The 18,199-nt window shown below is 34.2% G+C and overlaps 1 protein-coding gene across 1 annotated transcript; it reads right to left on the bottom strand.

The window, feature by feature from the left end:
- Positions 1–1,032: 1,032 nt before the first annotated feature.
- LOC109678182 (olfactory receptor 8C8-like) lies at positions 1,033–1,989 on the bottom strand. Its single transcript, XM_074056827.1, has one exon. The coding sequence runs from the start codon at positions 1,963–1,965 to the stop codon at positions 1,033–1,035; it is 933 nt and encodes a 310-aa protein (XP_073912928.1). The 5' UTR covers positions 1,966–1,989.
- Between the last annotated feature and the right edge of the window lie 16,210 nt (positions 1,990–18,199).

Here is an 18,199-nt window from a genome sequence, read left to right as displayed (position 1 = left end):
ATATATTTTTCATATATTATCATAGTATAGTTTTGAAATAAAATCACAGATACAATCAACAGATACATTGAAAAAATGATTCCAACCTTATTGCCATTTATGATCAAATAGGAAGTGACCAATAAATTTTCATTTTTGGTAGGCTTTGAAAAAGATAGGTAAGGTAGTGGACATCATCTATCCACATACATCTACAAGAATGTAATAAAAGTTCAATAGAGTGCACAGATATACTACAAATGGAAGATTAAAAATGCAAGAAAAACAATGATTATCAAAAGGACCCTGTAAAGATTTTGACATTTTTGTAACTTTGTCATATCCAGAAGTTTGTCATTTTTCTATTTTAATGCAGTTATAAATAATTAAAAAACTCTAAAAAGGAAGATTTTTATAAAATTATTTTAGAAAAGCACAACATAAATAAATTGTCAGAAAGCACTCAAATTTTTGGCTTTCCTTTAAAAGAGAAAGTAAGTGAGCTAAAAATAATAACTAGTGTTATCTTTATATAGGAAAGGATAGCAACATGGGGTCTCCGTCTGGTACAGAGGATAAAGAACAGGTTGGAGCCACCTTGGGACCGAGGATAAGTCTCAGAATCAAAAACAGGCAATAGGTGGGGTGCTGCTGTAGTCTCAACTATTTGGGAACCTGAGATTGGGAGGATCTAATTTCAAGCCCACTTTAAGCAAATGATTTACATAATCTCATATCATAAATAACCAGAGCAAAATGTATTGGAGGTGTGGCTCAAACATTAGAGCACCTGTTTTGTGAGACCATGATCAGCAAGTATGTAGCCCTTAATTCAAACCTCAATCACTCCTCACCCCCGCAAAAAGAAGAATAAGTCCACAAATTTTCATGCCATAAGTATAAAGAATATTGCAGTGGTAATCCTGTCCAAAGTACAGGACAAAAAGATGAAGAAAAGAAAAAAAGAGGAGCAGAAGGAAAGTAATAAGAGGAACAAGGAAAAGAAAAAGGACACAAGAATAGCTACATGGAAATGACAGCCCAATGGCTCATTCAGTTTGTGATTCTCTTACAGGTTCTCTTCAGAGCAAGTTTGACATCCTTGTTCCTGAGGCTATAAATGAGGGGATTTAGCATGGGCACCACAAGAGTATAAAATACTGAAAAGTATTTCCCCTGACCCACAGACTCAGTAGATTTAGGCTTAACATAAACAAGTATCCCAAATCCGTAGAAGAGGCCAACAGTTATTATGTGAGAACCACAGGTGTTCATGGCTTTGAACCAACCCTTACCAGATGACATATGAATGACATTAAAAAGAATCAATGCATATGAGATTAAGATAATGAGGCAACATAAAATGACAGCTGTACCTACAACTATGTAACTCACAAGCTCATTGATGTAGGTGCTGCTGCAGGAGAGCTGGAGGAGGGGGAAGATGTCACACATGTAGTGGTTGATGGTGTTGGAATCACAAAAGATGAGCCTGAGCATAAATCCTGTGTGGACCATGGCACAAGCAAATCCCATCAAGTACGACATGACCATCAGTAGAGAACAGGTCCTAGGGGACATGATGACTGTGTACTGCAGGGGCTGACAGATGGCCACATAGCGATCATAGGCCATGGTTGTCAAAACATAGGACTCAGAATTGACAAAAAAACAGAAGAAAAACAGCTGGGTCATGCATCCAGTGAAAGAGATGATGTTCTTCTCTGAAACAAAACCCATCAGCATTCTGGGGGTAAAGACAGATGAATAACAGAAATCAATGCAGGACAGATTGAAGAGAAAAAAGTACATTGGTGTATGAAGGTTTGAATTTAGACAAATTAGGTTCAATAATATCAAATTTCCACCCACGGTTACTATATAGTTGACCAAGAACAGGAAGAAGAGGGGCATTTGGAGCTCAGGTTGGTCTGTTAATCCCATAAGAATAAATTCCATCACTGAAGAAACATTTTCCATAGCCATTTGCTTCACAGATGGGATCTGTAAGAACAGGAGTAAAGGTGACATTTACAATGAACCCAACTGGTTCTTAAACTCATAAAGAGAGTTGGAGCTGTTGGTTTCTAAGCTCAGGGTTATCTGTAGGCACATGGTAAGTCATCTAAACAGTTAGGACTTTTCCATGTTGATACTTAAAAATTCCCATTTCCTATTTCTCCTACCCATGATGTATGTCTCTAGCCACTAATATGTGATAAGACCTTTTAGTATCTCTGACCTCATTTCCCCCCTTCACTTCTGTCTTTACTAATGTTTAGAAGGGAGAAGAGCAATAATAAGTAATGTTCTCCAGAGCCGATGATTTATAGAGCATTGGGTAATTATCAAGACAAAGATGATTCAATGCTCACCATTGTCCTCCAAGAAACCTTAACTGTTTCTGGACTTCAAGACCTTTCCTCCTCACTGTACTAATGGGTCCAACTTTGTGTTGACCAATGGGCTAATGATAGTCACCAGCATAGTCACAGTTCTGTCTCTGACCTGCTAGAAGAAGGAGCCTGGGGAATTTGCCAGGATAATGTCTCCAGAAGGTTCTGTTTACAGCAAGAAGGAAAACAAAAACCTTATATGAGACTCTAAAACATGACCTCACTCTAATGCTACCTATTTCATGCCCCAAACTTCAGGGAACACTTGACTAGAAGCACAGATTTATTCTCTTATGATTTCCTCTGAGGTTGTTTTTTCCCTTGAGGTTAGAAATTATTGAGCTTACGGTTACATTGTGTGCTATAGACCTAGTATTGGGTCTTTTGAGAATTAAAGTTCGACTCAATTCATAATTTTATACCAGGAATACCTAGTCCCCATGACAAAGTAGCCCATGGCCCTGTTTGTCATTATGCTGATCATACCCTCTGTAATTTTCATGAAAGGTGAAAACAATATATGATGTGAAGAGAAACAAGAATATCCCCTATGCAGTCCTAGAAGAGAAAAGTCCAGGAGCGCATAGCTATAAAATGAGGCTCATGAAAAACTGTCACATTGAGTTATGAGAAACAAATAAGATGATTCATGAAAGCATTAGAACTTTGCTTCACACAAAAAGAACCTGATTGGTATTGGTAGCCTTTCACCCTTCTCTTTGCTCCATGCACATATTTACAAAAATCAGGGAATCTCATCCTTGGTACTATGGACATGAGCATAAGACAAGTTTTGTCGTGTAGTACAGTATGTTTAGTTTAGAATGACCAGCATCCTTAGCCTTTACCCATTGTGTAACAACACTATCCCGACCACAACACCCCCATATACAAAATGCTACCTGGGACCATCAAAACTTTCTCTAGACATTGTCACATATCCCTAGCATGCACTTGGGGCTCAGAAAATAATAGTCCAATGTGTAGCACTTTATATGCTGAATATGTTGAACTGAAAGACATTGGAAGTGTTCAGAACACAGTATTTTTCTCACCTTTACTTAACAATCTTCCTCCTGCTCCCCATGATCCCTAAAGACACATCACAGAAACTAAGAATTCTTCTGTAAGGAAGGTCACAAAAACTGTAACCACTTGCTGCCACACTTACTGCCAGAGTGTATGAGGGATACAGTGCCTTCCTAACAAACACGAGGCCCTGAGTTCGAAACTCAGTGCTGAAAAACAAGACTATATCCCCTCTCCCCCAGTGTTAATCATGAAATATGGAAATATTATTCCAACCTTTTTTCACCTTTCTATGTTAGTGCTGCACATAAGAAATTACCTAACCTTCCTTGTCTGACAGTGTATTAGAAAACCCTCATTCTAGAAGGGGTTTGGCACCTACCCTGGGGAAGGAATGTAACACAGAGGGTCCAAGAATATTCAGAACTGAAGCACTTGCTGACTTTCCCCTTTCTGCCTACTACAGTAGATCATAGTTTTGGTCCAATAGTATTTCTACATGGTTGTCCATTCTTCATGAAATCTAACTACAAAATAGGCAGTTTCCCCTAACTTTGGGTCTACATTTCTTCAGACTCCTGTTTTATATAAAACTTTATTCAAGTACTCTACTAAGTCTTCCCCTTATTAATCTGTGTTTTGAAATAAATATTTTAGCTTGAGTTCTTATGAAGGTAGAGAAAGCTTTCGCCCCTTTCATACACAATGGTGAGAAAATCATCCATTTTGTCCCATATTTAACTCACAGACAGTTCTCTTTTGCACTTATTTTGTATCCAATGCTTAATCTACATAATGTGAACTCAGCCTTTCTTAGCATTCTCAGTCCTCCTCTTCCTCACCTCATCATTTTCTGTTACTTTTACCACAACTAATATACAACCTAAACTTCATCACCTCATCTTCTTTCACGGTCTTCATCCAGTCTGAGAGTAACAGAGGACCCTTTTCATTCAAAGGTTTGGACAATACTTTCACTTGTACAGATTTTATAGTCTCTCTTCACCTTATCAGTGGGCTATTCTTGCAGTTTTCTGACTGTTACTCCTGATGAAAATGAGAATTTGATGTTTGCACCCACCCACAAACATTGCATAGACATACCTTTTTTTTCTTGATTCTGACTTTCAGTTCCTGCCACTATTATTATAATTGTGAATTCAATTACATTAATATTCTGGTACTTATTGCAACCACTGTAAAATATTCATAGCTAACCTATTGATTGTTTTCATTTCCATAACTCCTTTTTTGGGTGATTTTCATATTATTCTGTGTACTTTCCTGATTCATTCCTCACTTCCCCATGTTTTTTGTCTTTTTTTAGTACTTTCATTCACAATATCCAATTTCATTTTAAAAAGAATTCTAAGAAATTTTTAACCAACTCCTCACTTGATATTTTGTCTTCTGACTGTGATGTAAAATATGTATACTTGAGACCTTTCACCATCATCATACTAAGAATCCCTTCATCTCTAACATGTACTGGTTCCTCTATTGTGTCTCTGTGTTTTGTTTTACTTACTCACTTTTGTATAAGGTATATTTGGTTTCTTGAAAAAAGGTGAGTGGTCATGAAACGCAAGTCTTTCTGACTCATAGGTCTTCAAATATCTCTTTGCACTATCCTGTTTATTTGCAACTTCATGGAAATAGCAACTGATTTAAAAGTCACTGTTTTCAAACTTTTGAAGGCATTGATCAAATCTTGGGGAATGCTTCCTTCTCAAATTCTTGACTTTTTATGAAACTAATTATTTTCTCTGTTTTTTTTTGATACTTTTAAGATGTTAGGAAGGAATAGAGACAGTGTGCTTACATTCAGTCTGCCATCACTAACCACAATCCTCTGGTTGCATGGCTGGGTCAACACTAGGGACACTGAGCCTGCAAGAGCCAGAAGACTCACAGTTAAAACTCTCAGGCCATGAGCAGTTTTGTTCTATTAGAATAAGAAGTCCAAAAGTTCTGAAATCCCATAGTCTCTTTCCCTTTTATTTCTCATTGTGAATATACAGTGAGATATAGACCTTGCCCATAGGTTTCTCACGCTGATCAGTCAGGCAAACAAGGAAACCAATATTTACACCACCATCAGTTACCATTTGGCAGCCACAGTGCTAAATACTTTATGTACTTTCCATCATCTCACCTTACAATCACCCTCTGAACCAGGCATCCCTCTCTTGCACATAAGAGCTCAAAACTAGGACAAATTAATTTATGCTTATAAGAACAAAATTACAAGTGGAAGAGCAACTTTCATTCTTGGCACACAGTCAGTAAAAGTATCAGCTGTCATAATGCATGTTCTTAGATCATATGGTAAATCATAACATTCACCATAATTTTTTCACCTTTAATTCCTGTATTCCCCTATAATTACTATAAAGACAAAGATCTCATTGCCTACTTATGACTTTGGTTAGTGCTAAGTACAGTACGGCTACATAGTATGATCTCCTAAAATATTTATGGAAGATACGGTCTCTGACAACCTTCACAATCTTTTCCACATTTCTCATATACATAGTAATAGAGTCAGTAACCACAATGAATGCCAGCCCTTTATCTCAGACAACATGCATGACCAAGCACATCTTATTTATAAAGTTCAAAATAAGCAAATCTATAGACACAATATGAATTTGTGGTTGCTTGGGGCTTGGGATATTTTAACTGAACTGTACTACTGAACTTCACAGTCCAAAAAGAGTCCCACATGTATCAGGTCAACTGATTTTGGCAATAATGTGTAGGTAATTTCGTGAAGACATTTAAAGTTTTTCAAGCAATGAGGACGGAAAAATTACATAGCCACACAAAAATATAAATCAAACCAGCCTGAATTCCTACCTCATACCACTAAAAAATTCTCCCAAAATGAATTATAGATGTAAATATAAATATTAATACATTTGTAACATAACCAAAGGCAAAAGCTTTGTGACCTAGAGTTAGCAAAGATTAAGGTAAGATAACAAAAGAAAAATCAATGAAAGAAAAAATAGTGAAATTGGACATTATCAAATTAAAATGTTTTCCTCTGAGAAATACTATGTTATCATAATGATATGATAAGCCAAACATTGGGAAAATAGAGCTACAAATCATATACATAATTAAAAAGTTTTATCTTGAAAACATAAAGAACACTTAAAAATCAAAAATAAATATAACACCTCAATGAAGAAATGAGCTAATAAAGTGAAGAAATACTTTATCAAAGAAGATATCAGAATAATAAATAAATGTATCAAGATAGTCATCATTAAGAAACGTAGGAAATGCAATTAAAATTATAATGAGATTCTATGTAAAAACTACTAAATATGCTAAAATTTAAAACAAAAACCCTAAATTTTCAGTGTTGGTGATTATACAAGACAACTGGTATGCAGCTACATTAGTGTGGGGATACAAAATGGTGCTACCTCTTCAAAAACAAAAAACAATTTAAGAGTTTCTTAAGAAGTTTCTTCAGATAAGTGTGTTGACTCAAGCCTATAATCCTAGTTTCTCAGGAAGTGAAGATCAAAAATATCAGCGTGAAGCCAGACCAGGCAGTTAGCGAGATCACACCTTACCCAATGACAAGCTGGATGTGTTGGCATGTGCCTGTCATCACAGATGCAGAAGATGTATACATAGCAATATTGTGGTCCTGGTTGGCTCAGGCATAAATGAAAGATGCTATTCCATAATTAACTAAAGCATAAATAGGTGGCAGCAGAGCAGAAGTGGAAAAAATCAATATTAAGCAAGTGAAAGACCCTGAATTCAAATCTCGGAACCATGAAAAAACTATAACAATTTAAAAATTAAAACAAATAAGTTCCCTCTATCCAAATATTTTCCTAAGTAAATGAAAACACATGCTCACACAAAATCTATATATGCTTAGAGTAGTTTCTTATCTTTATCTGGTGAATGGAGAAGTAAACTATAGTCCATGGGTACTATAAGAATCCTACTCAGCAATAAAGAGGAAAAAATGACTGACACATTGAAGACATGGATGTATCTAAATCTTTTCATCAAAGGAAAGAAGCCAAAGTAAAAGACTCTGTGATTCCATTTATATGAAACTGATAATGCGAAACTGTCAATAGCAATAGAAAGAATGTCAGAAACTGGCTTAACCTAAGAATCATTTTTAAAAGAATTAATCCCAATACTCTCTTCCCAAAAAGGTAAAAAGGAGGGAAAAGTTTTGAAATCACTTTATAAGGTCAGCATTAACAAAGTCTGACAAAAATATCATAAGAATTTTTTTTAGTTTTTCTTAGATTAAAGGTTACTTAATTTTGTTTTGCTTGTGGTTTTGGCTTTTGAATTTTTTCTGTTCTTTGGTTGACTCATTTCTAATTAAATTTTTATTATTCTTTTTTCCTTCTTCTTCTCTGGCTTTAACAAGCTAACTTTTTTGGCCTTTTTTCTAGTTCCTAAGATACAAAGTTGTGTTGCATTTTAAGATTTTTTTTTCCTCTTCTAACATGTGTCCATTGCTACAAATTTCCTTTTTAGTACTGTTCTTGATGTATCTCATAATTTTGGCAAGTGTTTTCATTCTCTTTTGCCTAAAGAGTGTTTTAGTTTTATTTTATTTTCAATTAACACTTAACAATTGTACAAATTTATGGAGTACAATGTGATATTTTGATATATATAAATATTATACAATGATCAAATCAGGGTATTCAGCATGTCCATCATCTCAAACATTTATTGTTTCTTCTTGAGGAACAGTGGAAATAATCTCTTCTGTTTATTTTGAAATATGTAATTGACAACAGTCATCCTACTGTGCACTGGAACACCAGAATTCATTCCTCCTATCTATCTGTGACTTTGTACCCATTGTCCAACCTCATATTATCCCTCCTTCCCATGTCCTCTCTGTCTCTGATAACCAGTATTCCACTCTCTACCTCTATGAATCTGCATTTCATGTATGAATGATGTCAAACAGTATTTCTACTTCCAAACCAGGACTGCTTCACTTAAACTAGTATCCTGTAGCTTCATCCATGTTTGTCACAGTTTACAAGATTTCGTCTACTCATGGATGATTAATAGTCCCTTGTGTACAGCAGCTACATTGTCTGTTGTACATTGATGGATGCTTAGATGGATTCCAATTCTTGGATATTGTATATAGTGCTGTAGTAAACATAACAGGTCAAATATAAAAACACATTTAATTACCCTTTGATTTCCTTTTTGGCCCAATGTGGTTCAAGAATATATGCTTTCCATAATTTTGGAATTCTCCCATTTTATTACTGATATTGATTTCTAACATTTCCCTTTGTGTTTTTAATAGATATGGAATGATAATGATTGTCTTGAGTTTTTTAAGATTTGATTTCTGACCTAATATGTAATGTGTTTTGGAGAATGTTCTGTATTTACCTGAGAAGATTGTATGGTGCTGTTTGATGGAAAGTTCTCCATATTTCTCTTAGGCCCATTTGTTCTATAATATTGTTCAGTTCTGCTGTTTCCTTATGACTTTTTTCTGAACAATATGACCATTCCAAAGAGTTGGAAATGAAATCTACCACAATATTACTGTCTATTTCTGCTTTCAGATCTGGTTTTGTACCCCAGTTTGGTTCATCCCCTCCATTATTCTCCCTTTCCCCCCCATCCTCTTCTTAAAATGACTTTGTCAGATTTTAGTGTTACATATTCATACATGGGTAGAAAATATGTCAGCCATATTCACCTTCTTTTACCACCTTCACTTGCCCTTCCCTCACTAGTACCTTCTCCTCAGCATGACCTGCTCTGCATTCCTGTTCTTCACTGTTTAAGTGTCTGTTCATTGTTCAGTGGGGTTTTGCTGTACACATATATGAAAATGTCCCAACAAAATCCTCTGCACAACTATTATATACTAATAAAAAATCTAAAAAAGGGAAATCAATTAGTGCAGAGCCATAGTAACGATAACAGCATAGTAACAGTACAAAAGCAAACCTAAAGAACAGTGTAACAGAATTGGAGATCCAGAAATAAACCCACACAGATAAAACCATCTGAACTTTGACAACGGATTCAAAATCATACATTGAAGTAAAGACAGTCTCTTCAACAAATGGTGCTGGAAAAACTAGTTACCCACACAAAAGACTGAAACTAGACCCCTATTTTCACATTTAAAGTGGATCAAAGATGCAATATAAGATATTAAAATTTTGAAACTACTATAGAAAAATAGGAAAAATACTGGAAGATACAGTTATAGTCAATGATTTTCCAAATAAGACTCTAATTGCCCAGAAAACAAGAGCAAGAAATAGCAAATGAGATTAGATCAGATTTAAAAAGCTTCTGTACATCCAAGGAAACAATTGCAAGAAACAAGAGACAAGGCACAGAATGAGAGAAAATCTTTGCACACTATTCAATGGAAAAAGATTAAAATCCAGAACATACAAAGCTCAAAAAATTAAACAGCAAAAGAACAAATGCTCCAATGAAGAAATGAGCAATTAAATTGAAGAACTCAGTAAAAATACATGAAGAAATATTCAATATCCTTAGCCATAAAGGAAATGCAAATCAACACTACACTGAGATTCCTTCTCACCCACTCACCATGGCTATCATCAAGCAAACAAACAACAACAAATGCAGAGGAGGATGTGTGGGAAAAAGTAACCTTCATACACTGCTGGTGGGAAAGTAAGTGTGCAACTACTGTTAATATCAATATTAAAGTCCATCAAAAAACTAAACATAGAACTACAGTATGGCCTTGCTGTACCCTTCTTGAATGCATATCAACATACAAGGAAGGCACCTCTACCCCCATCTTTGTAGAGTTATTGATCATAATAGTCAAGCTGTTGAATCAATGTAGATGTCCAACAACAAATGAATGGATTAAGAAAATCCATGTGTATACAATGGAGTATTATTCAGTCATTAATAAGAATGAATTTATTTCATTTGCAGAAAAATGGAAGGAACTGGAGATCATTTTGTTGAGAAAGATTTGCCAATCTCAAAAATTCAAATATCACATTTTATCACTCATTTGTGGGCTCTAGGCCTAAGGTAATGATGATGATTGTGATGATGATAATGATAAAAATAATTATGGAACATGAGTACAAAAGGAAGCCTGAGGGTGATCAGTGGGGGACCAAAAGAAGAGGGTATGGAAGGGATGAAGAATATCTAAGCATATAATATATATGATACATATATATGCACATATGTGTATATATATATATGTGTGTATATATACATATAGATGTATGAAGATAGCATAATGAAACCCACCAAAATACTCTTAAAAGGGGGGAGTGGAATGGGTGTTAAGGGAATATAATAGATAGGGTAAACTTGTTCAAAATACACTGCACTCATCTATTGAGTTATTATCATGAAACCCCCTTGTACTATTAATATATAGTGATTAAAAATGGGAAAGCATAAAAAATCTGTTTTTGTTTGCTTTATATACCTAAGTGGTTTGATGTTGAGTATGTATATATTTAGGACAGTTACATCTTTCTGTTAAATTGACATATTCATCATTATGAAATTATCTTCTTTAACCCTTGTCACAATTTTTGACTAAATTCTATTTTGTCTGATGTGGTACAGCCAACCCTAGCTGTTTTGACTATCTTGTGAATGGAATATGTTTTCTCTACTACTTCCCCTTTGGCCTATGTATATCTTTAACTTTGAAGTGAGTCTCTCATAGATACTACATAACTGGATCTTGACTTCATTTTATCAATTTACACACCCGATGTATTTTGAATAAGTTTAGTCCATTTATTTATTCTTGATATTTTCCTGTTTTCTATCAGTTTTTCTACTTTCTTGTTCTTTCTTTATTGCATTTCTTTGTGATTTTATGAGGTTTTTAAAAATATTGATGTTTTTAATTGTCTTCTCTTCATATTTTCATCTATATTATGTATTTTATACATATTTTGCACTGGGGTTGTCAGCAAACATTTTATAGTTGAGTGTTTTAAAGCTCATAACAACTTACCTTCAATTTCCATGAATACTCAATACTTTGCTATTCCAGATGTCTGAGTTATTCTTTCTATATTTCATTTTGATTCAGAAATGCATGTGGCTATAGTAACTATTAGCCTTCTTATTTATGTAGCAGTGTTAAAAGTGATTCATATGCCACCATTATAGGATTATGTTCTCTGATATGTTAAATTTATATTCAGCGTTGATATTTTTACTTTCACATGCTTTTCTGTTATTTATCATGTTTTTCTTTCAGTTTTTACATTCTTTTAGGCAGGTCTCAAGATATGAACTCCCTCAGTTTATCTAGGAAAGTCTTTATCTTGTTTGACATTTTTCAGTAAGTACTTTGAATATATCATCAAATTCTCTCTTGTTCTGCAAGGTTTCCACTGAGAAAATTGCTTATAATCTTATAATGTCCCATTTGTATATGACAAGTTACTGTTGTCTAATCTTCAAATTTCTGGCTTTGGTATTTTGTAATTTAATTGTAATTTATGTTGGATCATTTGACTCTTATTTTGTTCTCTTCTTTTGGTATTCCCAGAATTCATATGCTGGTTTTCTTGACAATGCCCAATCAGTAACATCGCCATTAACATTTGTCCCCTCCTCGCATGCTCATTTCTTTGCAGCCAGGTTTGTGTTGTTGTTTATTCATCCTGGCAAATAAGAAGTCACTCAGGAAATATTTAACACCATATGTCTTCTCCCTTGGGTTTCACCTTTTCACTCTTCCTTCTTGTTACTCTTAGCACTTGAATCTGTTTCATCATAATTCATCAATCATTGATTTCAATCTTATACTGTTTTTTTATAGGAAATAATAGCATTAACCTGATGCTTGAGAAAATGAAGAGGACAAATAAAATTTTTGATCTTCAGTGCACAGTGTATCAGATTTTAAACGTATTGCCCTAAAGAAAAGGATAACAACTATAAATGGGTTAGAAAAGAAATGAAAGTTCTTAATTTTAAACTGGGACCTAAATCCAGTAAATAGATTATCTCCTTATTTTTAGTCCTACAAAATGGATTCTAATAAAACACTATTAAAGTCCTTAATTTCTCCTGGTATGCAGGATACCAGGTATTTTCAGAAAAGACACAGATCTCCTAGTGAAAGGAAAAGTATTAGGCCACATTCTGACTCCAGGGAAGTGGATTCTTATCTCTAAGAAAAAAGATATCCTATTAAAACTAAGTCCACCTCAAAGAAAGAAACAGAGCAGAAGTTTTCTGAATTCTATAGGATCTGATTCCCTGGTTTTGGATTAATAGCCTGGCCCCTTTATGAGGCAATGCAAAGATCGGATTGTGAACACCAGGAGTGGGTGGGAAATAATGGGAAGCCTTTCCAAAAATTACTCAAAATTTTGCTACTATCCATCTAGCCCTAAAACTTCCACATTTACATAAGCTTTTCAGTTGTATATGTAGTTGAATGGCAGGGTATGTTGTGAGGACTTTTTATTTAAAAGTTGGATGAAATTCTCAGGTTATAGCACATTTTATAAACTAGTTCATTACCATCTGAAACAGAACAACAGATAAATCTAGCTGAAGGAATAGGATTCCTTCTTTTGGGTAGGGGAAGAAGGTAGTTACCTCCCTCATTATGAAAAAACAGAATGAAATTGCATATAGTCTTCAAAAAATAGGATAGCCTAATTATTACAATTAATCCTACAAGAAGTCTCTGAACTCTGAGGTTTCACCCTTATACACATGCATGCAAGAGATTTTCTATTTGCACATTGGGGTGAAATTTGTAAAGTCCTCCATAGAGAATGATGCATAAAAGTTAAAGATGTCTCAAAAAATATAACTCTGATAATTGACCAAAATTGCTGAGAAAGAAATGTTTTGATCCTAGAATTTGGGGAAAACATGCATTCTCTTGACCTAAGCTTAAGTTATTTTTGCTGGTTGTCTTTATAATATCCATCCATGTCCTGTATAGTGGATAGCAATTTTTTGAACAAACATTACATTCCCTTGATTTTTTTTCCTTAAAACTCTTACACTTGAATGTTGTGTTACTTTTAAAAGTTGATGCTTACTGGTTTCCTTTTTAAAATTGTTCTTTCAGTCACTAATCAAGGAGATATTCCTGATATCTTCTGGTCCTTATCCTGACAGTTCACGAACTGAATTTCCTTTCTTTTCCCTTAGCTATGAAAGAAAAACAGCTTTTGCATCTTCATATTAGACAAGATCAATGCCCTATTTCAGCAAGAAGCAGACTTAGAAAATGAATTTTTGTCCCTTTATAACTTCTTTTAAGATTAAAAGGAACCAAAGCCAATTCAGGATATGAATGAGGCAAGATACACAGGTCTGTAAGTTGATGTGAAATCCACTTAAAACAATATATTTTTTTAAAAAGCCAAAGTCAACAAATGTTCAAAATAGCTAGAACAGCAAGGAATTGAATGCACACACTTACATTACTTCCATACACCTCCCTTTCTTTAGCTACTAAGTGAGTTGCAATCTCCCTAAATGAGTGATTTAATGTAAGAATAGAGCTAAATCTTTGACCAGAATGGAATGCTCACAATAACAAAAATCAGATGTCCATGTCATTATACCCATTAATTACCTCCATGTCTGTATAATAACAAACCCACCCCAACCCAAATGTCTCCACTTTAAGAGGAAAGTGACTCTAAACTCACTGTCTCCATGTTTGGTTGATAACAGTAAAACAGAAATTTAGCAAAATGATTAAGTTTGCCAAGTGACATGACAACTTATCTAGGAATAATTAAAACCTCATTTCCCATCTTAGTCTAGAGGAAAGAAATACACCTAGAACAAATAAAAAGCCTCTTTGCTCCCACATGCCGCATGTCAGGATGTGCTCTTCTTTCCCATTTCTATTTCTACATCCTTTTTTCTTCTTGGATAAATAAATATTTTCTGGATTTCCACTATGTGAGCTTACTTTTTGTGTGAACCTCCTCAAAATGCTTTTTGCCATAGATTTCAAGAGCCTGTGATTACTGTGTGATTAGCGAGAGTGAATCAAAGATTTCTTCTTTCTCTCTTATCAGGAATCTTCTTTTTCCTTTCCTTTCCTTACTCTTTTCCTCCATAGTGCCCTTTTTTGGCTACAATCTGTCAGAGATACCAGATGCAAACTTCAACTATAGCTGGTCACACCTCACAGGTATACTCTCAATACCTTCACCTGTGACTCATTGGCCATTGGATCTTATATGAAGGAGTTAGAAAGCTCTGTCCTCACCTTGATTCACTGAAAGAGAAATAATGAAAAATTTGAAGAGATATGAAAATCTTTCATTACAATGTTGGCATTGATGATACATGAAATGAAAGAGGTGATGATGCTTCAGTCTCTTTGGGGGTATGACAAAATATACACCCTTCCATGAACATCAAATTATTAAGTTTCTGAGATTTCTGATTTCATGATTTCCCTGAAGTTACTTCCCTTTTAAGTTCATATTACTCAGTCTACTGAAAGCAACTTAAAGTTAATATTTTATTTTGTGGTTTCTACACATTAATATGGAATTTAAAGTATGTAGAAGAAAGTTTATCTAAGTCAAATTTTGTGTATGGAGAAATTATGGTGCCACAAGAGGACAGAAGTATGTGACAATATCTATATCTTTACCAAATTACTTACACAAGTCTTTAGAAAATTCAATTATTACATAGTAAGTTTATATGTTCTAAAATTATTTGATGTGTAATTTACTTATTATTTTATTTTAAACTACAAACATGAATTTATACAATTTCAGTTATTTATAACTACTACTCTATGTGGTTTTAGTTACAAAGTTTAATCAATTCTATTTGCGAGGTCAATCATATAAATTCCACCTATAAAAGGAGCTTGTTGATATTGAGTGATTCATTCTTCACAAGGATGTGGTGCTCCCTGAAATATTATATTCAGTCCTTAATTAAGTGCCATACCAGTGAGTCACACTTTACTTTTTGTTAAGTACTAAAGATTTATAGACATAAAAGAGAGGTATAACCTCTCCTTTTAAGCAAAAGAGTAGAAGTAAACACTAAGCATTCAGACTCTGCTTGAGAAGTTAAATTTTAATTACATTATGATAGTGAAATAAATATTAGAATAAATATATTTATATTTTTTTCTCCAAAGAGTAATTATAGTAAGGCTAAAGATCCCCTGAAGATATTATTATACATCAATATTTTAGAACTTTTCAAAAATTGTATCTCTGTAAAAACTTGAAAGTCACAGTGGCTATGAGTGTAGCTCACAGGACAGAATGCTCGCTTAGCATTCTACAGTTCCCAGACCCAGTTTTTTAAACAAAATACTTACAATATTTTATAATAAAGAAGTGTATTCTGGCCATGATATATCCACAGAAAGGAGTGTTTCCTGAATTCGTTCAAGGTAGTGGTCAGCAATGGACAGTTTACATTACACGTAACATGCATGATTAGGACATTTTCTAGAGCATTATGTTCTCTTATATTTATTATAAAATAAGTCTTAGTTACTCCAAATAGTGGCATAGAATCTAATAAGTGTGTGCTACTAAGAAAATAGTAACATCTATCCATAGAAAACATTGCCCAAACTACTCCACCTCACCATCCCAGAAAAATGATCACTATTACAAACAGACTGGGTTTGAAATATTTCTTTGTATCCCACTATGAAAACTGGTGCTCACTATAGAATATGAATTCTGCAGGGGTATGTGTATTTTTCTACTTGGATATCAAAGACTTGATTAAAACAAACATTTGATTCTAAGAAGTTTCTTTAATAAGTAGTTTATTGTTCTTTAAAAGATCTAACCAAAATTAAAATAACCAATCTTAGGATCAATTCCCTAAGCTACCAGCAACATGGCTGGGTAAAAGTTGGAAAGAGATAGGATATTTCATAATGAAAATTTGGAGACAAGAAAGCAAATATTATGTCACTTACCTTGAATAACACTGCTTATAAGTGACAGGAGCAAGACAAAATGAAGTAAGCAAAGACTTGGGATAGGAGGACAGACATAAAGAGAAGGTTTTCCTGGTTCCTGGTTGGTTGGTTCTAAAAGCAAAATGGATGTCACTTTGATGCCTAAACTTCAGCATACAGGAAAGGAATGTGGAGCAGTGTTTTTTTTTTCCCTTTTACTTTATTGATTTAGGTTGAAGTTGCAGTTAAATAAACTCACACAATCTCTTCCTTTGATTCTGCAGCCTATAAATTAGTTCAGGATATCTCAGGGCTCCACTCATCACTTTGTAAATCATCTCTGTGCTACTGACATTTTGGCTAGGATTGTCATTTTCCATATAATCCTTTTTTTGAACTATTTCTAAAACAAATCTCCAGAAGTTTCCACTATTCCTTTATAATTATCCTTTCATTTTGTTCACTTCCTCAAATCATGCACAATTGGTCAAACATTGGGCTTTGTATCATTACTTCAGTGGTCTTAAGCACATCACATAAACATTTCTTCATCTATAGAACTGGATAAAGACACCTATATTTAATAGGATTTGCAATGAGTATGACTCATGGTATTGATCGCCACCTCAAGTTATTCATCTAAGAGAAAAAAATCAATCAAAATTTACATATTGAAATAATAACTACCAATTAGGCATGCTTTATGCCACATATTTTCCATTAGTGTCTTTATTCTCTTTTTTCTGGTACTGGGAATTAAATCAAGTTCCTTGTACATGCCTGACAAATGCTCCATATTGAGCTACTTCCTCAGAACTGAAAAAAACAAAAAAAGAATTTTGGCATTTCATGTGATACATGTAATGTATCACAAATACAATCCACAGATACATTAACAGAACGGCTCCAACCTTAGTAGCATTTAGGATCAAATAACAGGTAACCAATGTGTTTTTAAACTTGATAGGCCTTAAAAAAGATAGACAAAGTGGTAGACATCACCTATCCTCATACCTCCATAAAAATAGAATACAATTTCAATAAAGTACACAGATACATTACAAATGGAAGATTAAAAATGCAAAAGAAACAACAACTACCTAAAGGACCGTGTAAAGATCCAGACATTTTTGTAACTTTGTCATGTTCACAGTTTTATCGTCCTTTCTATTTTAATGCAGTTATAAATAAAAACACAAAAAATGAAACAGGAAAAGTTTTATAAAATTGTTTTGAAAAGCAAGACATAAATAAATTTGTCAAAAAGCACCCAAATCCTTAGCTTTCCTTTAACGGAGAACATACACAAGATAAAAAGAGTAACTAGTGTTATTTTTATATAGGAAAAGACAACAGCCCAGGGTCTCCATCTGGTACAGAGGATAAAGACCAGGTTGGAGCCATCTTTGGACAGAGGACAAGTCTTAGCATCAGGAATCAGGCAACATCCTTGTGAACCTGTGGCTCATGACTATGAGCCTAGCGACTTGGGAGGCTGAGATTGGGAGGATTTTAGTTAAATGACAACCTGAGCAAATGATTTGGAAGAGAAACATAAATACAATAACCAGAGAAAAATGATTGGATGTCTGCCTGCTTTGTGAGCATTCTTTTCAAGTGTGAAGGCCTTAGTTAACACTTCAGTTCCTTGTACTCCCCCAAAAAAGAATAGGTCCCAAAAGTTACATGGCATAAGAAAGGGTAATGTAGTAGAAATACTGTCCAGAGTATAGCCAGAAAGATGAAGAAAAGGAAAATGAAGAAAGTAATAAAAGGAGCAAGAATGGGAGAAAAGACTCAGCAACAGCTATAGGGAAATGACAGCCCAATGGCTCAT

The sequence above is a fragment of the Castor canadensis genome, chromosome 2, assembly GCF_047511655.1.
Source record: "Castor canadensis chromosome 2, mCasCan1.hap1v2, whole genome shotgun sequence".
In the NCBI taxonomy this organism is placed as follows: Eukaryota; Metazoa; Chordata; class Mammalia; order Rodentia; family Castoridae; genus Castor; species Castor canadensis.
Note: the sequence above shows the minus strand (reverse complement) of the source record. Positions and strands in the feature narration are given on the sequence as shown.

What these genes read in the sequence shown, in the direction of transcription:
- LOC109678182 (XM_074056827.1), bottom strand. Translation starts at nt 1,965, where the DNA reads ATGGCTATGGAAAATGTTTCTTCAGTGATGGAATTTATTCTTATGGGA.